At 37.5% G+C, this 27823-nt stretch overlaps 1 protein-coding gene across 1 annotated transcript in view; it reads left to right on the top strand.

Moving 5' to 3' along the window:
- MALRD1 (MAM and LDL receptor class A domain containing 1) overlaps positions 1–27823 on the top strand; it is a 631174-nt gene that overhangs the window by 75964 nt on the left and 527387 nt on the right. The window contains 4 exon segments of the mRNA XM_063780496.1: positions 13427–13579; positions 14009–14114; positions 14599–14966; positions 18979–19391. Of these exon segments, the coding sequence (XP_063636566.1) occupies positions 13427–13579; positions 14009–14114; positions 14599–14966; positions 18979–19391 (1040 nt within the window).

Raw genomic sequence — 27823 nt, forward strand, 5'->3', positions numbered from 1 at the left:
AAATTTTTAAAAATATAGGTAATGAAAAGATATTCCATGTTCATAGATCAGAAGACGTAATATTCTTAAGATGTCAGTATCACTCAAAGTGATCTACAGATTCAATATAATCCCTGTTAAAATATCAGTCACATTTTTTAGCTGAAATAGAAAGTAAGTTCATATTGAATCTCAAAGAACCCCAAATAGACAAAATAATTCTGAAAAAGAGGAACAAAGTTGGAGGACACACACACCCTGATTTCAAAACTTATTACAAAACTACAGTAAACAAAACAGTATGGTACTGCCAAAAAGACCAATGTATAGATCAGTGAAATAGATTACAGAGTCCAGAAATAAATCCTCACATATATGAACAAGTGATTTTTTTTTTTTTTTGGCAAAGGTACCAACACCATTCAATTGGTAAAATCCAGTATTTTCAATATATGCTGCTGGGAAAACTAGATATCAACTTGCAAAAGTATGAAGTTGGACCCTTACCTAACTTCATATTCAAAAACTAACTCAAAATCAATCCATAAACTAAATATAAGACCTAAAACTATAAAACTCTTAGAAGAAAATATAGGACAGAAACCTTATGATGCTGTGTCTGTCAATGATTTAATGGATGACACCAAAGACACAGGCAACAAAATAAAAAAATAGACAAATCGGACTTTATGAGAGCTTTAAAATTTTTTGCATCCTAAAACACTATCAACAGAGTAAAAAGGCAACCCCAAGAAGGGGAGAAACTTTTTGCAAACTATATATCTGATAAGGGGTTGATATCCACAATATAGGAGAGAACTTCTAAAACTCAATAATAGACCAACAGCTCAATTCAAAAATAGACAAAATATTTTAATGGACATTTCTCCAAAGAAGACAAAATATTTTAATGGACATTTCTCCAATAAGCATGTGAAAAGATGTCCAACATCACCAACATTAGGGAAATGCAAATCAAAACAATGAGATACCACCTTGCATCCATTAGATTACTACCCAAAAACAATAAAAACCCCAAACAAAACCAAACAAAAAACCAATCCAGAAGTGAACAAGTGTTGGTGAGGATGTGGAAATCAGAACTCTTGTGCACTGTTAAGGAATGTAAAATGGCATAGCTACTGTGGAAGAGGAAAGCAATTCTTCAAAAAAATTAAAAATATAATTACCATATGATTCGGCAATTCCAGTTTTGGGTATATACTCAAAATAATTAAAAGCAAGATCTCAAAGAGATATTTGCACACTCGTGTTCATAGAAACATTATTCACGATAGCTAAAACCTGAAAGTAACCCAATTATTCATTGACTGATGAGTGGATCAGAAAAATGTGGTGAATGCATACAATGGAATGTTATTTAGTCATAACAAGGAAAGAAATTCTGACATACACTACAAAGTGAATAAAACTTGAGGACATGGCCAGGTGCGGTTACTCACACCTGTAATCCTAGCACTTTGGGAGGCTGAGGTAGGTGGATCACCTGAGGTCAGGAGTTTGAGACCAACATGGCCAACATGGTGAAATCCCATCTCTACTAAAAATACAAAAATTAGCTGGGAGTGGTGGTGTGCATCTGTAATCCCAGCTACTCAGGAGGCTGAGGCAGGAGAATTGCTTGAACCTGGGAAGAGGAGGTTGTAGTGACCTGAAATCGCTCGTGCCACTGCACTCCAGCCTGGGCAATAGAGCAAAACTCTGTCCAAAGAGATAAGTAAATAAATGAAAAAAAAAAAAAAAAACTTGAGGACATACTGCTCAGTGAAATAAGCCAGTCACAAAAAGAAGTAATGATATGATTAGACTTATCTGAGGTATAGTGAATAGCCTAAATCTTAGAGACAGAAAGTAGAATGGTAGATTCCTGGGCCTGAGGGAAGAAAGGAGTGGATAATTCTTGTGTAATAGGTACAGATGTCAGTTTTGTGAGATGAAAAGAGTTTTGGACATGGATGTTGGTGATGGTTGTGCAACAATATGAAAGCACTTAATACTCCTAAGTTGTGCACTTAAAATGGTTTAGATAATAATACATTTTATGTTATGTGTATTTTATCACAATAAAGAAAAAGTAGGGGAAAAAGCAAATAAGAAGAGGGCTTGATATACCACTGCTGGTTTAAAGATGTAAGGAGCCACATGAAAAGATACGACAGGTGGGCTTAAGGAGATGAAAGAAATCCTCAGCAGACAGGCAGCAATAAAACAAGGATCTCAGTCTTGTAGCCACAAGAAACTGAATTCTGCCAGCTATCTAAATGAGAATAAGCCAGGAAGTAGTTTTCCCCCCCCCCCAGCCTCCAGATAGAGCCATCGTACCTTGTACTTTTATTACTACCTTTTAAGACCCTAAGCAGACAGCCATGCCATGCCATCCTAGACCTCTGACCTACAGAAACTAAGAGATAATAAATGAGTGTTGCAAGTCCCTAGGTTTGTGGTTGTTTGTTACATAGCAATAGAAAACTAATAGAAACTAAAATAAAACAAATGCCCTGGGTATCAATAGAAAACAAATACACTGGCAGTTACTTTCTTTCAACACTCTAAAGATAACATTCCTTTTCCTTCTGGTTTCCATTGCATCTATTAAAGAGGTCTAATAATTATTCTTTGAAGGTGATTTTTGCTTTTTTTTTCCAGATGCTTTTAACATTTTTCTCTCTGGCACAGATTTTTGGCAGTTTGGCTAGGGTGTGCCTATGTGGGTTTTCTTTGTATTTGTTCTTTTGTGCTCACAGGGATCCTTGAAATATGGCTTTATATTCTTTTCAGTTTTGAAATTTATTAAACAGATTTTTCAAACATTTCTTCAGTTCCTGGAAATACTGTATGCCCCACAATGAGTTCTGAAAGGAGGCCAACATTATTTCAACAAATGATCAACAATATAATTGTTAAGAGGGAATGGGAAGTAGTGATAAAATAACTTACAACATCAGGCATACATAGTCATGAAATAAGATGGAACTATCAAGCCAGGCTCAGTGGCTCACACCTGTAATCTCAGCACTTTGAGAGGCTGAGGCAGGAGGATCGCTTAAGCCCAGGAGTTCCAGACCAGTCTGGGCAACATGGCAAAACCTCATCTCTGCAAAAAATACAAAAATTAGCTGGGCATGGTGGCACATGCCTGTAGTCCCAGCTACTCAGAGGCTGAGATGAAAGGATCTCTTGAGCCCAGGAGGTTGAGGCTGCAGTGAGCCGTGATCATGCCACTGCATCCAGCCTGGGCAACACAGCGAGACCCCATCTCAAAAAAACAAAGAAAAGAAAAATGGAATTATTAAGTTGTGCTACAAGACATGGGAATATTAATGCAATTGCACTTGATTTGGGTTGTAAAAATGGGTAGCGTTAATATAAATAATTCCTTATATCCTGGAGAGCAGGTTATCTTGGGTAATAAGAGATCCCTGTGAATTTTAAGCAAGCAACTTGAGTTTTTGCTTAAAATATTCATATTTTGGCTCTTTAGGTAATTGAGCTTTTGTCAAGAAGTATAAAACATTTGAGATCATTAGCCTAGTCTGGGGAAAAAAAAAATATATATATATACACACACATATATATAATGCAAAGACAATATAAATAAACATTTAACATGACAGAAAAAAGTCACGTTATTTTAAAAATACATCACTGATTTCTGCCTACCCCCAGAGAAAAAATAGAAGGGTCTTTTACGAATCATACATTTTGTTCATCTATATTACTATAGTATACTGTTAATGTGATTATCTAAAAAAAATTATATTATTTGTCTAATAACAACCCACCTCATATCACCATAGCACTAACAATCTTCTCATAAATGTAAGCATAGTAGTGGATACTGTTATTAACATGAGCTGACTAATACAATTTCACATTTCAAACGCAATTGTGGGTGCTCCTTAGACACCCTGATGTGCCTAAGTTATATTTACTTTTAAACATAAACATAAAGAAAATAAACATAGGTTATTTGTAAGACTATAAAAATTTAGTATGAATTAATACACAGTTATTGATCGTATTTTTGTAATATTTTTCATAGCCTATTGAGTCCTCTTTAAAGACTCTCGAGTTACAAGAGTTCCTGGTGAGACTCATTTATCCAGTAACAACAAAACGTTCTCTTCTTTTTCACTGTCAGTCTTTAGTGCTACTCAAGCAGCCTTGATTTCTTCATTATTCCCAGTTTCTAAAATACAATTTCCATAATGACACTGTCAGTCTATTACCATACACGAGCTGTCTGGACACTTCTATACTTTCTGCTTGTGAACTAGGTCCCATCCTTTCTTTACTATTCAATGGTGTCTCTCCAGCAAAGCCCACCACTTTTTCCTTGTCTACTGTGTCTTCCCCATGAGCCTAAATAAACATGCTGTTCAATTCTCTTGACCCCATTTTATATGACAGCTTTCCACCTCATTTCTCAGTTTTCCTTGATAAAGTCTTAGAAAGATGTTGTCAAAAGTTATTCTCTCCTCCAATATTTACTTAAATTCTCTCCATTCAGGCTTTTTCCCCTGTAATCAGGACCCACAAGGGCCTTATATTGTTACATCTAAAAGTCAATTCTTAGCCCTCATCCTGATTTGTACAGTAGTCCACCCTTATCTGCAGTTTTGCCTTCCACAGTCAATCTCAGTCTGAAAATATAAAATGGAAAATTCCAGAAATAAATTCACAAGTTTTAAATTGCACTCCATTCTGAGTAGTGTGATGAGATCCCACGCTGTCCTTATCTGTCCTGCCCAGGATGTGAATCATCCTTTTGTCCAGTGTATTCAGGCGGTCTATGACCCTCCTGCCTGTTAGCCAACTTGATTATCAGATAGAAAAGCAGCGTACATAGTGTTCAGGATAATCCAGAGCTTCGGCCATCTACTAGAGGGTCTTGGAAAATATCTCTTGTAAATAAATGGGGATTACTAAAAGCAATATTTGCAGGTAACCACATTTTCCATTTCCTGAAAACATTTTATTCACTTGGCTTTCAAGATGGGAAATTCCCTAGGTTTTCCTCAACTTCCTTGATTGTTCCTTCTCATCTTTGCTTCTTTTTCTTTCTGGCTCTGATGTCTAGACCTTAGATCTTTTATCTTCACTACTGTAGAAAACTCATCTAGTCTCCAGCTTTAAATGCCGTTGATATGATCGTGTCTCCCAAATTTATATCTCTAGTTTAAACCTCTTCATTGAACTCCAGACTCAGATCTAACTCTCTATTAGACATCTTCCCCTGGATGTTTAATTGGGATCTTAAATTTTTCATACCCACCTGCAAGCTTCTGAGACTTTCCTCCAAACACAGTCTTAGAGTATGCCCGGGGTTAGAAATGACAACACCATTCTTCAGTTGCTACAGGTAAAAACTTTGTACTCATCTTTAACTCCACCCTTTTCCTTATACTCCACATCCAGGCCACAAAGCATAGCTAAATGTGGCTAGAGATGGAAAAACAAAAACAAACAAACAAACAAACAAACAAAAACCCAGTGACACCTGTTCTCACTTTACATTGGGGATTGCTGCCCTAAAGTGTGTTCTTGGTGCTACCCAGCAAGCACATGCATTTTCCCCAGTCCATTCCTTCCCCCGCCCTCCTCAATGAATAACACATTTTTCTTCCGTCTTCTTTGACATCTGTCTTCCACTTCCCTATTCCTAGCCTCAACTGATGATCTGACATACTATTTCACTGAAAAAATAGAAACAACCAGAAAAGAACTTTTAGAAGTTCCAGCACCACTTCTACCCACTTGTAAAGTCAGTCTTTTCTCCTGTACCCGAAGTAAACTGTCCGTGTTTCTTTTATGTAGAACCCCTCTCTATTTGCCTGTTCAACAGCATTACTCCTGAAAGTTCTTCTGTCTACCAGTCTTTTCTATAAGAAAGAAAAAAAATGTTTTTCCTCTCACATCTTAAAAATATCTTCTCTTGATCTAATTTCTCCTTCCTGCTAACATACCATTTTTCTCTCATTTCCTTTACATTTTCCTCCTTTCTTTTATATTACTCAAAAGAATTCACTGTATTCACTTTCTTTAAACTTTCTCTTCTGAATCTCTTTTTAACTCAGTCCAGTGAGGCTCTGGCTGTCACCATTCAACAGAAACTCTTCTTATCCAAGCTACCAGTGACCTAGATCCAGTGACCTATTCTCAATCTTCATTTGACACAGATGGTATCACCCTCCTCCTTCAAATACTTAAACTTGACTTGGCTCCCATGGCATGGGGCACCACTCTTTGTTTTTTTTTTTCTCCTATTTTTATGCCTTCTTTTTGTCACTTTGATAATTTTCTAATTTATATCTCCAGCCTAACCTCCTCATGTGAACTCTGGATTCATACATACAGCTCTTGACCTGACATGATCACTTGAATACCTAATAGGAACAGCAAGTGCAACATGTCCAAAATTGAGATTCTGTTTCCCTCAACCACCTCCAAACCTGCCTCCCCACAGTCTTCCGCACTTCATAAATGGTACCTCCATTGTTCCAAATGCTTAGGTTAAAGACTTTGAAATCATTAACTTCTGTTTTTCTCATACTGCAACTTTGATATCAATTAATCCTGTCATGTCTGCTTTCAAAGTATCTCCAAAATGGCTTATTTTTTTCTTCATTGCTACCACCCTGAATTAGTCTGTTTTCACACTGCTCTAAAGAACGGCCTGAGGCTGGGTAATTTATAAAGGAAAGAAGTTTGATTGACTCACAGTTCTGCATGGCTTGGGAGGCCTCAGGAAACTCACAATCATGGCAGAAGGTGAAGGGGAAGCAAGGCACGTCTTATATGGTGGCAGGAGAGAGAGAGAATGAAAGGAGAAGCACAACTTTTAAACCATCAGCTCTCATGAGAATTCACTCACTATAACGAGAACAGCATGGGGGGAAATCACCCCCATGATCCAATCTTGTCCCCCCAGGTCCCTCCCTCAACACGTGAGAATTACAATTCAAGATGAGATTTTGGTGGGAACACAGAGCCAAACCATATCACACCTTGACCTCGAATTCTCATTTCTTGTCTGGATTTTTGCAGTATTCTTCCCCTTCCTTTTTTGTCCTCCACTCTCTTCAGTAAAGTCAGATGTTGTCACATCTCTGCTTAAAACATCCCAATTGGTTCCCATCTCATTCAAAATCATAGCCAAAAAAATTGAAGTGACTGTCTAATATAATATCTTATTATTCTACCCTCACTCATTGTCCTTGTGACACCCTGGTCTCTGAATACATCTGAAACATGAGAAGCATGCTATGGCCTCAAGGCTTTGTCCCTGTGATTCCCTTAGTGGTGGGTGTCCTTTACCGGCATAGCTGCACAACTTGCTTCCTCACCTACCTCCTTCAGCCATTTACCTAGTTGCCAACTTTTCTATAAAGTCTTCCTTGATCATTGATAAAATTACAGCCCTTTGCTCTAACATTTTCAATATTCTTCCTTATTTTATTTTTTATTAGCCCTTTTACCATTACTTATTTATCTTGTGTTTTTATTGTTGTCTCCACTAATGTCCACACCCCCCTGGCTTTCATATGTAAAATCCATGAGGACAGAGGTTTTCTTTCTTTTCCCTGCTGTGCTCTTAGACTTTATACTTGTGCAGACATATAGCATGTATTTGCTAAGTTTTTGTCGAATGAATGAATAATGAATGAATGAGCACATAGTGGTTTTTACTCTCTCATGATTGCTTACTTGCTTATGAATTTCCCACACTAGAGTCTAAGCTTTCCTTTTTTCTTTTTTTGAGACAGAGTCTCTGTCGCCCAGGCTGTAGTGCAGTGGCATGATCTCGGCTCACTGCAAAGTGGTAGTATACATAGATATTTAACATAGCGTCAAGTATTGTGAAGGATCTAAAATTTTACCTGACTGATAAGGAAACAAGTTAGCCTGCCACTGTTTCATGGATGCTGACAAAAGAGGTGAGATTCCTGTGTCACAGACAGATGACTTTATTACTAATGGTATAGCAAATGTTGTGAGCAACGTGTTTGCATTGGTTCTTCTTGCTCCCCATGTGCCCTGAGAAAGGGACCAACAGAGAGGTGCCCAGGTAGATAGATGTACACATGAAGCAGGCTTGTATCACCGCTAAAGAGGCCTAAACTTATGGAACTAAAATCTTTTATGATGGGCTGCAAATAAACTTGTCTGACCTTTTCTTTAGAAGGAGACATTATCTTTATTCTACAGGATAATAACTTGCCTTCTGTTGTAGAGGGAGTCACTATCTGTCTTTCATAGCTCTACTATTTAAATATCCTTGAAAGGATAGCCTGGAACAAAGGGGCAGTTAATGGCCCTGCTCATAACCTGTGCAGAAGCATAAGAGACCCATGAGGAATTGTCTACCAATAATATCTGCATTGTCTAGATCTCAGGAGACCCTTTAAGCCATGGGTAGAATAGTGTAATTAATTATTCTCATTCCAAATACAATAATGATTTCATTATTTATGTATTGGAATTTTTAAAAGAGTTAATTATTTCTATTCATTTATATAGACAGCTTTAAAATAATTTTATGGTACTTTTGCAAACATTCCCTTACTATTGTATATTTTATTTTAAATAATTAATGACTATTAACTATTGATGAAGTCTAGAGTTTAATTGCTTCAACCTTATGATAACTTCAAACACATAACCATTAGAATGCATGGAAAAGCCTGAAACTCAAAAGAATTACAACGTTACAGAACCTGTTCCAAAATAGAGAATAGAGTATTCATGAATTTGGAGTTTATAGCAAACGCTTAATCAAAGAAAGGACAACCTCTATGAACCTAAGCCAACATACTAGAATACTCAATTAACTTTTGTCCTCCTTCATGCCACTTTCAGCAGGGGCACAAAATCTAGAGGAAAAAAAAAATCTTTGAAGGAACAAGAAGAGTCAATGTGGTGGACTTAACAGCAATTATTATTGTGTGGCGTAACACCTATTTCCAGAATGTGCCCCATGGTCGTACATGTTTTGATTTTGTATCATCTTCCATTAAAAACACATAGCATAATGCTTGGTATAGAATAGCTGTTTAAAAATGTTATAATTATTAATGATTTAACTTAATAGAAGCTGTATAACTTTTAAGAGGATAGGCTTTGCCATCAGGTTTGGGTTAGAATCGTGACAATAATAATGAGCACTGAAAAATTACATGTCACTCCTCTTTCAACCTCATATTTCTTATATCTAAAATAAGGACACGGGCCAGGTGCAGTGGCTCACGCCTGTAATCTCAGTACTTTGAGAGGCCCAGGCAGGTGGATCACTTGAGGTCAGGAGTTCAAAACCAGCCTGGCCAACATGGCAAAACCCCATCTCTACTAAAAATACAAACAGTAGCTGGGTATGGTGGCAGGCACCTGTAATCCCAGCTACTCAGTAAGCTGAGGCATGAGAATTGCTTGAACCTGGGAGGTGGAGGTTGCAGTGAGCTGAGATCGCACCACTGCACTCCAGCCTGGGGTATAGAGCAAGACTCTGTCTCCAAATAAATAAATAAATAAAATAAAATAAAATAGGGACATGGCCAAGCACTGTGGCTTACCACTTGTAATCCCTGCACTTTGGGAGGCCAAGGCAGGAGGACCCCTGAGCCCTCAGACCAGCGTGGGCAACATGAGGAGACCCCAACTCAACAAAAATTTTTTTAAAAATTATCCAGGTGTGGTGGCATGCACCTGTGTTCCCAGCTACTCAGGAGGCTGAGTCGGAGAACTGCCTGAGCCTGGGAGGTTGAGGCTGCTATGAGCTGAGGTCATGTCACTGCACTCCAGCCTGGGTGACTGAGTGAGACTGTCTCAAAAAAGAATAATACAATTAAATAGGGACAATAATATTTTCTTTGATATTTCATGAGGATTAAATAAGATGATGTATGTATTAACAGATGTTTTTCACTCTACATTTATGTTCTTTCTGGTTCAGGTCTTTCTGTAAGTCACAATGGCAGCTCTAGGTTTTAACTTTTTAAAATTACTACTCACATGCTCAGCCTTTGTTTTGTTTTTGTTTTATTTTGTTTTTCTCACTCAACATGTGCATCTTGCCTCTGTGGCTAATACCAGAAGGAGTTCAACTGTTCAAAGTTCAACCACACAATGCGTTAGGATGTATTTCCTCCTATGAATGTTTAAATCCTTATGTGAGGCCCAAATTACCAGCTCAGACTTCAGACTTCTTTTTTGTACACTTCATGTTTATTCCTTACCAACAAACCTCGGTAGAATCATCCTGAACCATCAGAGAAGTTCTAAGACAGTGGATCTGAAATAAGAAAGAATCTGATTCTGGGCTTTTTTTTTCCCCCTCCCTGCTTGAGGTTTTTTTTTTTTTTTTTTTTTTTTGGCTTCTACATAAATTCGTCTTCTTTTATCTCAATGAAGAGCTCAAAAAAATGACAGGGATGGACCTGTGAGCCAACCCAGCAAGTATCCCCTGACGCCTTTTCTCCAGGGACAACTGCTGTGATGATATTTACATAATTAATAGAGGCCATTTAGGTAATTTTTCTCACAGCAACTAAAAGCTGCTGTAGAATCATTAGCTTTTTAACCTATAGCCATAGTACAGACAGGCATAATTTTTATTAAATAGAAATTTTGTGTCAATGGGCATGCTGTTATGCCTGTAACAGCCCCTAGCACAAAGCTTGCTATACACTAAACCCAGAGTAAATGCTAATTGCAATTATTATTGCAAAAATGAGGATTCCAATGATGATAACTGAGAAAGTCAATAATGCTTCAGAAACAGTGAAAAATCCTAGGATCTCAATTTTTAAAACATATCCAGGCTATTTCTCCTTTTCTAACTTAGAAATTTTATATATGTATACATGTGTGTTGACATATACACATATATATATTTATATATTCAATTAATGGCTAACTAGAAGACTAATTTAATTGATTATTACATTTATGATCAATCAAGGGGAGTTTTTAAATCTATAGGAATAGAGAATACTAGAAAAGCATATCTGAATTTTAACAGCATAATTATCTGTTGAAAAATCATTATCTTTGAAGAGTCTTATCTAAGAGGACTACAAAGTCACTGCAATGATTTCTTAAATTTTACTACCATTCGAATATTCACTTATTTCTATAGCAATGTCTCCCTGGATAGCAGATAATAAGGTTCCCTTTCCAGGTAGCTATGGGAGATAGATATTATACATTAATAATAACTTGCTTTCTCCCCATATTTACATAACAATAACTCCTAGATCCAGTTCCCTGAATTGTCTGAAATAAGAATCAAAAGCATTTGCTTCCCAGGTATTGAAATGACATCTAGACACTTTGAAAACCCTGGACTCTATGTATATTTATGTGTTGTTTGCATATTATGTACTTATGGAGATAGCTTTTAATCCTGTGAAGACAAATATCCTTTGCATTTTATTTCTAACTTGTATTATTTACTGTTATTATCTTTAATTTTTGAGCAGTATATAATTTTGCTTTACCGCAGATTTCTAAACTTTACTTGATAAATCTTTTTTTTGAGACAGAGTCTCACTCTGTCACCCAGGCTGGAGTGCAGTGGCAGGATCTCAGCTCACTGCAACCTCAGCCTCCCAGATTCAAGCGATTCTCCTGCCTCAGCCTACCGAGTAGCTGGGACTACAGATGCATGCCACCATGCCCAGCTAATTTTTGTATTTTTAGTAGAGACGGGGTTTCACCATATTGGCCAGGATGGTCTCGATCTCTTGACCTTGTGATCAGACTGCCTAGGCCTCCCAAAGTATTGGAATTACAGGTGTGAGCCACGGCGCCCGACTGAGAAATCTTTACTCTAAATATAGTAAAGCTTCTTTCATTTCGCTTGTTTCTAATTGTCTTTATATACTGAAGTATAGCTATCTCTTGCATATTAAAGTAGATGTGACATTTTTAAAGTATTTATTTTTAGATACATAGATGTATTTATACATTCCCTCTGATTCTGATAAGATTCAGAACTACTTTACTGGCCAAATTTGGGCCAGGAAGTTTGATAGAAAGCAAATATGGTTTTGAAATTAGATATTTCATAGAAAGTATAAAAAACTTATAAGTTGTTTGTAATATTATTACCTCACATTCTTCTCCATGTAGAAGAGGCATTTTCAGGATTCAAAATGATATTTTTATCATTGGGTTAAAATGCTCTTACAATTAGGTTAAATTCCCTATAATTTTATTATTACATTAAAATGCCCTTATAATTTTAAATTTTGTAATCTCATTTAGTGATTTAGTTTATACTATTTTTCCCTAAACTCATTGTTTACTTCCTAATTTATTTTACAACGGTGTGTCTATGCGGTTTATTACTATATTCCTTGATAAAAATAGCCAATGGCTAAGAATTTCAGTGTAATCATCATCAATGAAAATGAACTTCATTTTGCGTTGGTCTGTGTAGTAACAGCTGAATGTTCACACCAAGCAAATTCAGATTATACCTTTTTGCTTTACTTTTTTTTTCAATCTAATGACAGTTAACACTTATTGTCAACAGTTGCGGAAAGAATCTTAGCCAAGGAGTCACAATATTTGGATTACGATTCCACCCTACAACTTCCTAAATATTTGACCTTGGTTACATTAATAACTTCTCTCAACCTCTCTGTCTTCTTTCGTAAAATAACAACAACAATAATACCTTCCTATATTGCTGTTTGTGAAAGTTAGATATATATATTCCACACAGGGTCTATTACATAAAGTGTTCAATAACTATCAGCTATATTATCACATTACTAACATTATGATTTCCCTTTCTTTTTCTTTCTCTTCTTCCTTTTTTCCTCTTCATCTTCCAAAATATCTCTGTGGAATTTAACTGATTTCTCTGCGTATTTATCTGAAAAATAGTTCAAATTATTTTCTGCACCAATTAGGCATTGCATATAACACTTTGTGAAATATTAAGCTCTATGAAAATCGGAGGTACACATTGTATTAAATATAGTGTATCTGGGATTCTTCACATATTAAATTGTTTAGAAGTAGCAGCTTTTCATGATTTAACATAAAATACCCTGCAGGAACTATGATGCCTCCCAGCTGATTTAACAGTAGCAGGGAGACTAACATGAGTATCAGAATGAATTAGGCATACTTTGGCAATTCTATAAGCAATCGGGCTAAATGATGCTGTTTCTCAGAATATTCGGAAAAAAATTGTATTTCTTAAATTGAGAATTCTGCCTTCTCGATCTCCAGTATGGAAAGCATAGCTCCATTTTTGCAAATGAGAAAGGATCTTTTTTATTTTCTGAAATGTGTCCTTCATTGCCCTTCATGTGCATACAGAAGCATAATAAGGTGAATTCTATTTGAGCTCTGCCTTTTCAAAGTGTGGGAGCGTTTGGAGAGCCAACATAAGAGCCACATTTTTGTTCTTCAGTTTCCAAGTGTGACTTTGAAGCAAACAGCTGTGGTTGGTTTGAAGCAATTAGTGGTGACCATTTTGACTGGATACGGAGCTCTCAGAGTGAACTTTCTGCTGATTTTGAGCACCAGGCTCCACCTCGGGATCATAGTCTCAACACATCTCAAGGTAAGAAGCAAACAGGGACTCTCCAACCACTGCTATTTACTGTTTAGTTAGACTTCAGAAGAGAAAGGGAAGCTAGTACGGTTCTGTGATAACTACAACAAACAGTCAGATAGTTGAATATTGTCAATTACAGTTATGCTGTCTGCATGGACTGATTCCTTTATGGGTGGTGGTACAGATAGCATATAGATATATTTTTGGCTGAACTAGCTGAAATTACCAATTGTCTTTGGTGTCATTTAGCATGAGATGTAGATAGTGGTTCAACATTTATCAGAGCAAATTTGACTAAGAGTCACTGATTGATTGTTTATTGTATAATTTTAATTTCAGTTAGACAATGATCTTGCTCAGTGTAGGGTTAAGAGGCAGATGTCTCATTTTAGAATCCAATAGGTTAATGAAGGGTTTGTTTTTTTATCTCTACAGGGCATTTTATGTTCATTCTGAAGAAAAGCAGCAGCTTGTGGCAAGTTGCTAAGCTTCAGAGCCCAACTTTCAGCCAGACAGGACCTGGATGCATACTTTCCTTCTGGTAAATATTAAACAAATATTTAAACAATATTAAACAGTTCACCCTAGTGGTGAAGTGTTTGCAGGCATACCTCTGCACTTATTCATTTCTGTGGTTTACTGCTGGTTTTACTCTAAAAATAGTATTGCATTAAATTCATATGATTTTAATTTTACCTAGGAGCGTGTTCTCAGTATATGTTGTTTTCTTTCTTAAGATGAAAGGGGCTCTTTCCCCCCAACCATGGATTATAATTTAATTCAGATTTCTTCCTCTTGTTATGTACTGAGCTCCTTGAGACAAGTTCCCAGCGTTGTGAGAACCACAGAGTGTGTGCCTCAGTAGATAAGCTCTTGCAAATGGACAGCCACAGTTATTGCAGGAAAGAAAAGTGTGTTATGATAACTCATTAAAATTGACTGTTGACTGAGTAGAAAAGTCTAAAGGTTAAATATATAGTCTATTCTATAAATCACTTCCATTTTTTACATTTACTCTTTTTTAGGTTCTATAACTATGGCCTGTCAGTGGGAGCAGCTGAGCTGCAGCTACATATGGAAAATTCTCATGACTCAACAGTGATTTGGAGAGTATTATACAATCAGGACAAACAATGGTTGGAGGCAACCATTCAGCTAGGGCGCCTTTCGCAGCCCTTCCATTTGTCACTAGATAAAGTCAGTCTGGGCATTTATGATGGGGTCTCAGCTATTGATGACATCTGATTTGAAAATTGTACTCTCCCTCTTCCTGCTGAGAGCTGTGAAGGGCTGGATCATTTCTGGTGTCGCCACACCAGGGCTTGCATAGAAAAGCTTTGGTTATGTGATCTGGTGGATGACTGTGGTGATCGTACTGATGAAGTCAACTGTGGTAAGTTCTTTTTGGTTGGGGGATTCTCTTTCTCATTTTGAAAGTGTTGACCTTGATGAATTCACTTTTGTCTTGCCAATCAAACCGATAACAGTAAGCATAGCTCCAAAGCTGATGAATGTTATGTGTGGTTAATTAGTCAAGCCATCAGTATTTTTAAGTGGATTTATTAGATACTAGATACTAGATACCAAATACTAGAGATAAAATGATAAACACAACTACAGAGTCCCTGCCCTTGCGGAGCTTACAATCTTACTGAAAGACAAATATCTAAATATTTAATAAAGAAAAATGAAATGGTAGCTTTGATAGGAGCGATGAAGAAGAGTGCTGTGACCTTATATAATAGTGGCATTGGACTTTCTAGACATTAGGACTTAGATCAGATCTAAAAAAATCACAAGTCAAAGCATGTATCTAAAAACCCTGAGATGTGGCTGCAAGGCAGATGGAAAATAGCCAGTGTGGCTGGAGCAAGTAATGAAGGGGAAAGAGGGCCCAAAATATAATAAGGATGAAGGTGTGGGGAAGGCCAGATTCGCAGGCCTTTGTAGTACATAGTAGTACAATTTGAACCTAGCTCCAGTATTGCCCTCTGCACTTAGTGGTGCAGTACCGAAAATAAGTTAAAAGTTAATAGGATTTTTTTTTTTTTTTGAGTTACAAAACCCTGTCAAGAAAAGAAAAAGTTTGCATCTTTCCTTGGACTCAGATTCCTCATTCAGAAATAGCAATGATTTTTAAAATTGAAGATAGTTGAATATTATATTTATTTTATAAATTACTTTTATATATGAAAATTATTTTATAAATTATGCAATTTATTAAATTTATTTTTAAGTAAATTATTTCTTTTATGTATTAAATTTATGTTCATGAAATACAGATGCTAATTACAAACCAAAGTAGAAATATAAAATGCTTACTACATCATAGAAAACATTAAGAAATTTCCATATAAATCATCGTAGACAGTTTTGCATATATGTAATCTTTGGTACACATATTATCAAAGGCATATCAAAGTCAGGCCTATTAAACTCAGAATTACCATGCATCTCATGAAATTTACACACCAATATTTGAGTGGGTATAATTAAAATGGTGATTTTGACAATGACTATCCTATGAAGTGTAACTTTTCCTAAGGCCAATTCATTTTTGCAAACTTCGGAAGCCTTTTCATCTTTTCAAGCTCTCTGAATCCCACTCATTAAAAAATGTCAATGTGCTGCTAAAAATAAGCAAATTGCCCCTCAGGCTTCCCTGTGTTCACTTAGTAGGATGTGATAATGCGAGTACAACTATAGTATCAAAATACTTCTTGCGATTATGGATTAGTGAAAGAATGTCAGTTTCTCACACGGCTTTCCATCAAGGCATGTTACTTCATGACACAGTGTACATTACAGATCCACAAATCCATGTTGGATTTCCTGAAATATATTGAGAGATGCGGTCTTTTATGGAAAGGTGGAGCTAGGCGTATTCCCTTTGGAAATGAAGTTTGAGTGTGCAGTCAGCACCAAGACAGACAATAGAAAAACGTGTTTGCTTTAGCGTCAGTTTTATGTCAGAAACGCAGCAACTTGCCATTCACCTTCTGCCCTACAGCCAAAGACTGACATCTGGAGGGTACCCTGTGTCCCCCCAGTTCACATCACAGCTGGTCTTGATTAGTCACAAGTGAGGAAATATCAAAAGAAAGCTCATCTCCCACTTGACATTTACTCACTTGGTTCCCTTCATTAGGTCTAAGCTCCTCTTCTGTGATTTTCCAAGACAGATGATTTATTCTCGCCTGGCTGCATTTATTCACATACCCTTTTATTTATTGTTTCAGAGTATTTGTTCACTTTTGGCATCAAGTGTCATTACTAACATGAATAAAGGACAGTTGACATTTATTTAAAAAAAACTAACATGTAAATGAAGCTAAAATGTAGAACTACTTGTTAATTCTAAAACCTGTCCCCTTCCTCCAAAGACTGTCAAATGCCCATTTTATACCATTTATGCTACAGTGAATATCATTTGAAAAATTGACACGTTCCTGTATTACCCTAGAAATTTAGATAGACTTTTCAATTATTGACTATGGTAGGCTTCCCCCTTACCTGGGGGCTTCAGAGATCACCAGTGGATTCCTGAAACTGAGAATAGTACCTAGTCCTACATATACTATGTTTTTTCCTATATATACATACCTATGATAAAGATTTTTGTTTGTTTGTTTTTGTTTTTTGTTTTTTTTTTTTTAGAAAGAGTCTCCCTCTGTTGCTCAGGCTGGAGTACAGTGGCAGGATCTCTGCTCACTGCAACCTCTGCTTCCCGGGTTCAAGCGATTCTCCTGCCTCAGCCTCCTGAGTAGCTGACATTGCAGGCGCCCGCCACCACTCCCAGATAATTTTTTTGTATTTTTAGTAGAGGTGGGGTTTCAGCATGTTGGCTGGGCTGGTCTTGAACTCCTGACCTCGAGTGATCTGCCTGCCTTGGCCTCCCAAAGTGCTAGGATTATAGGAGTGAGCCACTGCGCCCAGCCTGATAATGTTTAATTTATAAATTAGGCATTGTAAGAGATTAACAACTACTAACAAAATAGAACAATTATAACAATATGCCTGCACCGTAACTCTTGCACTTTGGTGCCATTATTAAGTAAAATAAGGGTGACACTTAAACACAGGCACTGTGATCCTGTTACAATCGATCTGATAACTGAGATAGCTACTATTTGTGATGGTACAAGATTTCATCAGGCTGCTCAGAATGACCTGCAACTCAAAATGTATGAATTGCTTATTTCAGGAATTCTCCATTTCACATTTTTTTTTTTTTTTTTACCACAGTTGGTTGTGGGTTAGTGTAACTGCTAAAAGCAAAACATCAGATAAGGTGAGACTGCTGTAAGACTCTTCCTAAGTCTGAATTGGTCTAGGGACTGAAGGAAGTTGGAAGTTGCAGCTCAAAGGAGCTACAATCCAGTGAGAAGAAAAGACCCATACTGATGAATCACAGCAAAAAAAGTGGCAAGGCACATACCTATCATTAGGGTAAACAGAGGTGGAGGAAGTGGTGGGGTGTTTAGAATACATGGGGAAGATGGTGCAGGCTATGGGGAAGAATAGTAGGGATGAGGCAGTCATTTTAATTTGGGAGAAGTGGAGTTTGAAAGAGGAGTTTTTTTTTAAGTATAGATTCTATGAGCATACATGAAAGAACCTGGATTCGAGAAGGAAGTGGTAATACTGCCATTGAAGGATTGTTACCTTGGCACTGATGCGTAGGGACTCTAGGATCTGGGACGGGATGGAACCAAAGACAAGAGATTTTGGGAATGAGGTCAGGAAAACATCTACATCAGGGTGCTTGTTAAAAATGTGGATTTCTGGGCTTCACCCTATATCTAATAAGCTAGTATCTGTTTCAGTGTTTTGCTATGAAGTCAGCAATTTTACCATGAGCCCCAGGTGATTCTTAACACATGATTGTTCTCAGCTCTGCCTGTTAGAATCACCAAGGGAACTTCGAAAAAATCCTGACGCGTGGCTTTACAACTAGGAGCAATTAAATCAACACCTCTGGAGATGAATTCTGGGCTTCAGTGTTTGTTTGTTTTTTAATGTTCCCTGGCGATTGGAACATTCAGTTGAGGTTGAAATCTACTGAGCCAGAAGTTTCTCACAGTGAGCCAGGCATGGGGTCTTGATCATTTGCCTGGAGTTATGGTCACAGAAATGGAGAAGAGATGTGCATAAAAAATATTTGGAAAAAAATGTCCAAAGCAATTCCATCTTTAGTTCATAAAATATTATTCATTGATATATCATTTAGAAACAAAAACTCTTTTTTTAAAAAAACACTTCAGTGTTGGATTTTAAAAATAAAATGGCTTACCTTGGCTTGAGCAAAGTATCAACTAGCATTCTTTAAATATTAATAAATAGAATGTGGTTGCATGTATTTTTGTCCCTAATTATCTTTTGCTTTTATTTCATGTGAATTTCAGCACCTGAGCTGCAGCGTAACTTTGAAACTGGAATCTGTAACTGGGAGCAAGATGCAAAAGATGACTTTGATTGGACCAGGAACCAAGGTCCAACTCCAACACTTAACACAGGGCCAATGAAAGATAACACTCTGGGCACAGCTAAAGGACACTATCTCTACATAGAATCTTCAGAGCCGCAGGCTTTTCAAGACAGTGCTGCCTTACTCAGCCCAATCCTTAATGCCACTGATACAAAAGGCTGCACCTTCCGCTTCTATTACCACATGTTTGGAAAGCGCATTTATAGGTTGGCAATGTACCAACGAATCTGGAGCGACTCAAGGGGACAGCTGCTGTGGCAGATATTTGGGAATCAAGGCAACAGATGGATTAGGAAACACCTCAACATTTCCAGCAGGCAGCCCTTTCAGGTATGGATAATAGATTTTATAATGTACATTTGAAATGCATCTGAATGTCTAAGGAATATGAAAGATCGCTGTATTCTCTAATTAAAAGCAAGTGGAATTTGATCAAAGTTACGTTGAGACACATTTATCATTTAATTGAGGGTGTATCAAAGGTCTTTACATTGTTTCCTCCTTGACTACCCCCAATAATGTAAGATTAGAATTTCTGAAGATGAACATGTGGCCATTGGAAACAGCTGCAGGACCTTCCAATTTCAAGTAATTTCTTTACTGAAATGAACAACCTGGAAGTGGAGGGAAGAGTTTTGCACAATCTCTGATATTTTGCAAAGAGCACAGACACTGAAATCTGTGATTTTGCATATTTCATTTTATTTTTATTATTTTATAGGTTAGTAACAGAAATCCAGGCTTTATTCAACAATCGGTTCCTCTGAGGAAGAGCTAGAGTTTGAATATAGTTCTCCTTACTCCTGGGGGAATATTCTTTACTTCAGATTTCGCCTGTTGTTTTCTAAAAGTCAGACTTACTATAGCAAGCTCAAATGCGTATGTGGCTGTTAACAGTTTTGTAAAGGCATTTTACATATTATCTATCTGATTCTCTCAGCAATTTCCTGATTTTGGTAAGCCAGAAGTCCTTTCAGCCAATTTTGTAGATTCAAAGAAAAAAGCTTGGAGTGCTGGTTGTTTATCCCTGGCCAAATAGCTTATGGGCAGCAGAACTGGGATTTGGACCAGAACTCACATTTTGTGATTAATGAACATTTATTTACTTTCCAGCATATCATAGAGCCTATAACATGCAGGGGGCTTGAATATTTGTTCTTTCATCCTATAGTCAAATTAATCTACACATAATATACTGGAAAAAAACTTCTTACCTGTCCCTAGCTAAACATTTTATGCATGTACTAAACTTCTTTAGTTACCCAAATTTAAGCACTATATCTATCTAAATGTCTAAATCTAGTTAACAGTTTTGTAACCAAAAACTTAGCTCCAGGCCACCTTTTGAAATCTTCTAAAAGTCATAGATGTAGATTGTACAGTGAAGAACACATTGGAATGGGAGATTTGTCCAGATAGATATAAACCGAAAGCATGAGAACGAATCCCCCATCTATAGTGTGGCATCGTTCAGCTCCGCCACAGTGTAAAGTATGTGTAAGCATGAGAATGAATCCCCCATCAGTGTGGCATCGTTCTGGTCTCCCACAAACATAAGATACATGTAATCATATGGAATGAAATGGAAAGGAAGTCCTTTGACTTTTATGTAATAATGGCTTATCCACTTCAAATTAATTCTTAAGGTCTCATTGGGTCAATTATGATTTGCCTCAAGCTAGTATGTAGTGGATAAGCCCTTCTTATGATATTTACTCAAGGATTGGTTTCCAGGAGAAAATTAACTTTGCAGGGAAACAGCTTCATAGCCAGATCGACGTGGGACTAACCAAGGAACACTTTCGTCATGAACCTCAAACATGAAACTTGAGGTTTGAGACCCATGTTGGGTTACAAATGCAGTGTTCTGATTGATTTTTATCTAAGGCTCCTTTTAGTCTTAAAAAATAATAATAATAAGATTCAGGCCCGAAAAGATGAAATCAGAGCTCCTCCATGCTGTTTGGATTTGTCATTCTAGTGAGTAAAAAATGGGGCCTGAAAGGGGGCTCACACCTGTAATCCCAAGACTGGGAGGCTGAGGCGGGAGGATTACTTGAGGTCAGGAGATCAAGACCAGCCTGGGCATCATGGCAAAACCGCATCTCTACTAAAAATAGAAAACAATTAGCCAGGCACGCACCTGTAATCCCAGCTACTTGGGAGGGTGAGGCAGGAGAATCGCTTGAACCCAGGAGGCTGAAGTTGCAGTGAGCTGAGATGCGCTACTGTACTCCAGCCTGAGCAACAAAGCATGACTCCTCAAAAAAAAAAAAAAAAAAAAAAAAAAGGTTGGGCAGGGTGAGATACTGATTTAAGGAACAGGATATTTTTTTCTCCATTAAATGATGGATAGACATAGTTTCTGTTCTACTGAGAAACAGCAGCAATAACAACCAGCATTTTAATTAACTGTGATATAGTAGATGGAATTACCAGCAGATAGGAGGTACTCATTCTGTGTTTGCATAAAGAAAAATGCAGAGATTTTTCACGATCACTCATGTAAAATGAAAGAAATAGGATAGGAACAAATTGTACATGTAAGTATACAGGAACCAGTTTACTTGTTAATGTCAGTTGAAATAATCAGCCAATGCTTTCATGTGTGCCTTGGTCAGTAAAGGCTCAGGAAATCATTACACATGAAACTTCAGTTCAATCTTTTGATTTTTATTACAAGCTTTATTTTGTATAACATATAATAAACTAAAAGTATTGAAAGTTTAGAAACCATCAGCACACAATCGAGGTGATGGAAATATACTTCACCTCCAGTTTCCTGATGCCTCTTTATAATACATTTCTCTGGCCCCTCATTCCTGGCCCTTAACAGCCACCGAACTGCTTTCTGTCACTGGACAGTAATTTATACAGTCAAAAAATGTATATAAATAAAATTTTACACTATGCACTTTTTTGTCTGACATTTTATGTTTTTTTCTCTGCATGTTTTACCTCTAGAGTCTGCCTTGTTTCATTTAGTATAATTATTTTGAGATTCATTCATGTTATAGTATGTATCCATAATTAATTCGGATAAAGCAAGTTAATTCATTAATGTATTGATTGATATTTAGACTGTTTCTAGTTTGGGCTATTATGAATACATGTGCTATGAACATTTGTGTTGATATCATTATATGAACACCTACTTTTATCTCTCTTGGGTAAATACCCAGGAGTGCAATGGCTGAGTCTTACGGCAGAAGTATGTTTAACTTTTTAAGGGACTCTTAAACTGTTTTTCAAAGTTTACACTTTTTTTTTATTCCCATCAGCAGTGTATGAGAGTTTCAGCTTCTCCACATCCAAGCCAGTGCTTGGCTACTATCAGTCATGCTAATCTTAGCTATTTAAAAATAGATAGTGGCGTCTCATTTTGGTTTTAATTTGCATTGCCCTAAGCATTAATTATGTTGAGCATATGTGCTTATTTACCAAACAAATGTCTACTTTGAAATGTCTGTTCCAGTCTTTCACCCAAGTTTTAAATGGGGTTGTTTGTTTTTCATTATTAAATTTTGAGCTTTTAAAATATATTTTTGATGCAAGCCTTTTATCAGATATATGAATTGCAAATATTTTCTCCCAGCCTGCAGCTTGTCTTTTCAGTCTCTTAATAGATTCTTTTGAAGAGCAGATTCTTTTTTTTAAATTTGATGAGTTCTTCTTATCAATATATTATTATATAAATCATGCTGTGGGGTCATATCAAAGAAAGCTTTGCCTTACTCAAAGTCCCAAATGTTTTCACATCTTCCCTCTCCTCTCCTTTGGGAACTGGGATTACACATAAATTCAGTTACTTGAAATTTACTGTCTACTATTGCTCTGTTCATGTTTTTTAAAAATTTATTTTCTCTCTATATTTTATTTTGAGAGGTGTCTATCTTTTCTTCTTTAATGACTAATGTGCTATCAGCCTACCATGTAGCTGGGACTACAGCCTCATGCTACTATGCCCCGCTAATTTTTGTATTTTTAGTAGAGATGGGGTTTCACCATATTGGTCAGGCTGGTCCTGAACTCCTGACTTCGTGATCCACCTGCCTCGGCCTCGCAAAATGCTGAGATTGCAGGCGTGAGCCACTGCGCCCAGCCTCCTTTAGTGTATTTTGCATGTCTCTATTTTAGAACATATAGAATACTGTTTCAATAAGCATTTTAATGTTCTTAACTGATAACTCTGGCATCTTGATTTACTCTGGATCAGTTCTGACTGAGTGATTTTTCTCTTTATTATGAGCCACATTCTTCTGTCTTTTGTTGTTACTGTTGCGTCTCTGCTAAATTGTGTCTGGATGTCAGATATGGTGACTTTTATCTTATTGAGTGCTGGAAGTATATATAAATATTCTTGATCTTTGTATTGGTATGTATTTAAGTTTAGTTGGAAAGAGTTTGACTCTTTTTGGTCTTGCTTTAAAAATTCATTAGGTGGGATCAGACCAGCTCTCATTTTAGAGCTAATCACTCCCAATTAGTGAGGCAAGATCCTTCTGGGTATCCCTGGGAATCTTGAGGTGTTTCTGGTTTGGCTGATAAAATAAGCACTATTACTGGACCTTGGTGAGCATGTGTACTGTTACTTTTCATCTTATCTGGGTGTTCTTTCCCCAACCGTAGGTACTTTTCTCTAGGCCTGTCCTAACAATTACTTAGCTATGTACTTTAAGGGGACCCTTTGCAGAGCTCTGGAGTTCTCTTTCTGTGCAGCTCCTTCTTCTCGGAAACCTTGTCCTGAGAGCTCATGTCAACATGGTTTCTGTGGACTCTCAGCTCTGTCCCCTCAGCTCAGGGAGAACAATGGGCTCCTCTTGGGCTCTTCTCCTGGAGTACTGGGCTGGAAAACTTTCTCCAGGCATAAATTAGGGCAGTTGATAGGCTCACCTTGTTTGAGACTGACTTTACAGTGTCTTGCAAACTTTTGTGGCGTACATTTTGGCCATTTTTTTGGTTGTTTCAGGAGGGAGAGAAAGTCTAGTTCTTGTTACTCCATCATGGTCATTGCAGAAGTCAACCTAACTGATATTTATCAATACAGTCTGTTGCTACACATTGAACTTGCTTAAGATAATTTTTAGATGGCACAGAACTTTCTGTCCATTGAATGAGACTCTCTGCTTATTTTGCAAGTGCTCATTTGTATGGAGACATTTGTATGGAGAAACTTCAAAAAGTTTGTGGAAAAATGAAGTTAAAAGATAAACATTGAAAATGTGATCTTCGGTTTTCATCCCTAAAGAACTGATGGTCCTGGGAACTTAACAATGTCAATGCAGTCTCTTATACATTATTAACTTAAGAAAAATGGGTGCCGTTTCCACATTTGTTGAGATTGGGAAACAAAAAGAAGTCAGAAGGAGCCAAATCAGAGCTGTAAGGTGGATGCCTGACAATTTCCCACTGAGACTCTCACAAAATTGCCTTTGCTTGATGACAGGAATGAGCAGAAACATTGTGGTGTTAGAGGACTGTCTGCTAAAGCTTTCCCAGGTATTTTGCCCTAAAACTTCGGCTAACTTATTCAAAACACTCTCATGATATGCAGATATTATTGTTCTTTGACCTTCCACAAAGTCAACAAGCAAAATGCCTGGAATGTCCCCAAAAAACTGTTGCCATGACCTTTGCTCTTGAGTGGTCCCCTTTTGCTTTGACTGGACCACTTCCACCTTTGGTAGCCATTGCTTTGATTGTGTTTTGCCCTCAGGATCATACTGGGAAAGCCATGTTTTATCTTCTGTTACAATTCTTCAAAGAAATCCTTCAGGATCTTGACCCTAGTTCTTTAAAATTTCCATTGAGAGCTCTCCTCTTGTCTGCAGCTGATCTGAGCACGACACTTTTGGCACCCATGCAGTGGAAAGTTGGTTCAACTTTAATTTTTTAGTCAGAACTGTGTAAGCTGAACCAATTAAGATGTCTGCGATGTTGGCTATTGTTTGTGCTGTTGACTATCAGTCCTCTTCAATTAGGGCACAAACAAGATTAATTTTTTTCCTTGCAAATTGATATGGATGATCTGTCCCTGTGGACGTCATCTTCCACATCATCTCGTTTCTTCTTTAAAAAAGCTGTCCGCTTGTGAACTACTGATTTCTTTGGTGCATTGTCCCCTCAAGCTTCTTGTAAAGCATCAGTGATTTCACCATTCTTTCACTCAAGCTTCATCATAATCTAATGTTTGTTCTTGCTTCAATTTTAGCAGAATTTACATTGCTCTGCTAGGGGCTCTTTTCAAACTAATGTCTACTCCTTCTTACTGTCTCGAACTAGATCCTGTTCAGACATGCTATAATAAATTAGTATGAGTTTATTTTGCTGCCAAAATTGAAACCTTTGCATAGTTTTTTTCATAATATACATTTTCCATGAACTTTTTAAGGCCTCTCATGTATCCACAGGTAGAGTGCCTTACCTATTCTGACTTCAGTCAATTATTCAAGACCTTTCCTTGTCAGTGATACATTAGAAAGGTAGAGTATTGAAAAATAAGAGTAGCTTCTGCTGATTAAGAAATACTGTATCTTTTTCTACTTCTTTCTTTCTTTCTTTCTTTTTTTTTTTTTTTGAGACAGCGTCTTTCTCTGTCACCCAGGCTGGAGTGCAGTGGTATGATCTCAGCTCACTGCAACCTCTGCGTCCCAGGGTCAAGTGATTCTCCTGCCTCAGCCTCCCGAGTAGCTGGGACTATAGGTGCCTGCCACCACACCCAGCTAATTTTTGTATTTTTAGTGGAGACAAGGTTTCACCATATTGGCCAGGCTGGTCTTGAACTCCTGACCTTGTGATCTGCCTGACTCGGCCTCCCAAAGCGCTGGGATTATAGGCATGAGCCACTATACCTAGCTTTCTTTCTTATTATTTTCCTCCTCTCTCATTCCCATATTCTCTCTCTTCTCCTACTTTCCTCCCCACTCCCTGTTTCCTTCCTTTCATCTTTCCTATTTTCAAGACTTAATATTTCTTGAACCTCAGATGTTATCATAGTATGTTATTTGTTTAATTTTCACATAACAATAATAGTTTAAATACAAATAATATTTACTTTCATCCCCATGTTATCAGTATAACAGTAAAAATGTGGAGAGGCCAGCTGGGCGCGGTGGCTCACGCCTGTAATCCCAGCACTTTGGGAGGCCAAGGTGCGTGGATCACAAGGTCAGGAGATCGAGACCATCCTGGCTAACGCAGTGAAACCCCATCTCTACTAAAAAATAGAAAAAATTAGCTGGGCGTGGTGGCGCGTGCCTGTAGTCCCAGCTACTCGGGAGGCTGAGGCAGGAGAATAGTGTGAACCCGGGAGGCAGAGCTTGCAGTGAGCCAAGATCACGCCACTGCACTCCAGCCTGGGTGACAGAGCGAGACTCCGTCTCAAAAAAAAAAAGAAAAGAAAATTAAAAAAATGATGTGGAGAGGCCAAACCAATGGCTCTTATATCCACGTTCTTTCTTCTAAATGATTTCACCTTAGTTTTGGTCTGCATCTCCAACCATAGCTAGTTGCAGTAGGACCTTCTATCTGGCCTTGCTGCTCTCATTTTTGGACCTCCTCACTGAAATCAAATTGATCTTTCTAAAATGCAAACCTGGTTCTTAGTATTTTATTACTTAAAACCCATTGGTGGCTTTCCATGATTTATGGAATAAAGTCAAAATTCCTGTTTTTGCCCATGTTTCTGTGTGCCTCTCATCCCTACATTTACTGATTCCTGTGTGCCATAAATTGCCAGCAGTCCAGAGTTCATTCTCTTTTTGTACTTGGGAAGACTTCTGCATCCTGCAACTTTTCCCCTGAAACATGCTTGGAAAGTACCTACTCATTTTTTTCAGATTCAGGTTAGTTTTTTACTTCAGTTTCTTTTCCTGAAGCTTATACTCACTGCTCCATATGCCTTTGGGGATTAGCTACTCATTCCTTTGTGCCCTTTGTAGATATACATTTATCATGCAGTCTTTTTTTTTTTTTTTTTTTGAGACAGAGTCTCACTCTGTCACCAGGCTGGAGTGCAGTGGTGCGATCTCAGCTCACTGCAACCTTCACCTCCCAGGTTCAACTGATTCTCTTGCCTCAGCCTCCCAAGTAACTACAGGCGTGCACCACCGTGCCCAGCTAATTTTTGTATTTTTAGCAGAGATGGGGTTTCACTATGTTGGCCAGGATGGTCTCGATCTCTTGACCTCATGATCTGCCCACGTTGGCCTCCCAAAGTGCTGGGATTACAGGCATGAGCCACCGCTCCCAATCAATCATGCAGTCTTTATAGTTACTTGTTTACTTGCCTGTGAGATCACTGAATGCAGGCACTATTTCCTTGTTGCTCTAGCACCTACACCAGTACCTGGTATCCAGAAGCTGCATGCTAAATGTTTGTTGAGTGGCTGTTTGACTGAATGATTGTACTCCTAATTAGTGGATAGAAAGCCATGAACTTCCCAGTTCATCATTCTTTGTGCTCAATTCTGGTTTCTTTATTGTGTTCAAAAGAGTTCCTTAGTGACATGAAACTATGGAGCTAGTATGTCAGCTCATTTAAGCAATGACTGGTTTATGTGTATAAGAGGCTTCAATAATTATATATTTTTATTTCAGTTTCAATAAATGATCAATTTATTAATTTTCTCTGTTTTGGCTTATTGTTCACATTTAATATCAAATAAAAGTGTTTTACTTAAAATTATTCACGCCAATTATGACAGTTAGGTGAATATTACTTTGATTTACATTCCAGTAGTAGTTTTGGTTGAACCCTGAAT

The sequence above is a fragment of the Pan troglodytes genome, chromosome 8 (assembly GCF_028858775.2).
Source record: "Pan troglodytes isolate AG18354 chromosome 8, NHGRI_mPanTro3-v2.0_pri, whole genome shotgun sequence".
Classification (NCBI taxonomy): domain Eukaryota; kingdom Metazoa; phylum Chordata; class Mammalia; order Primates; family Hominidae; genus Pan; species Pan troglodytes.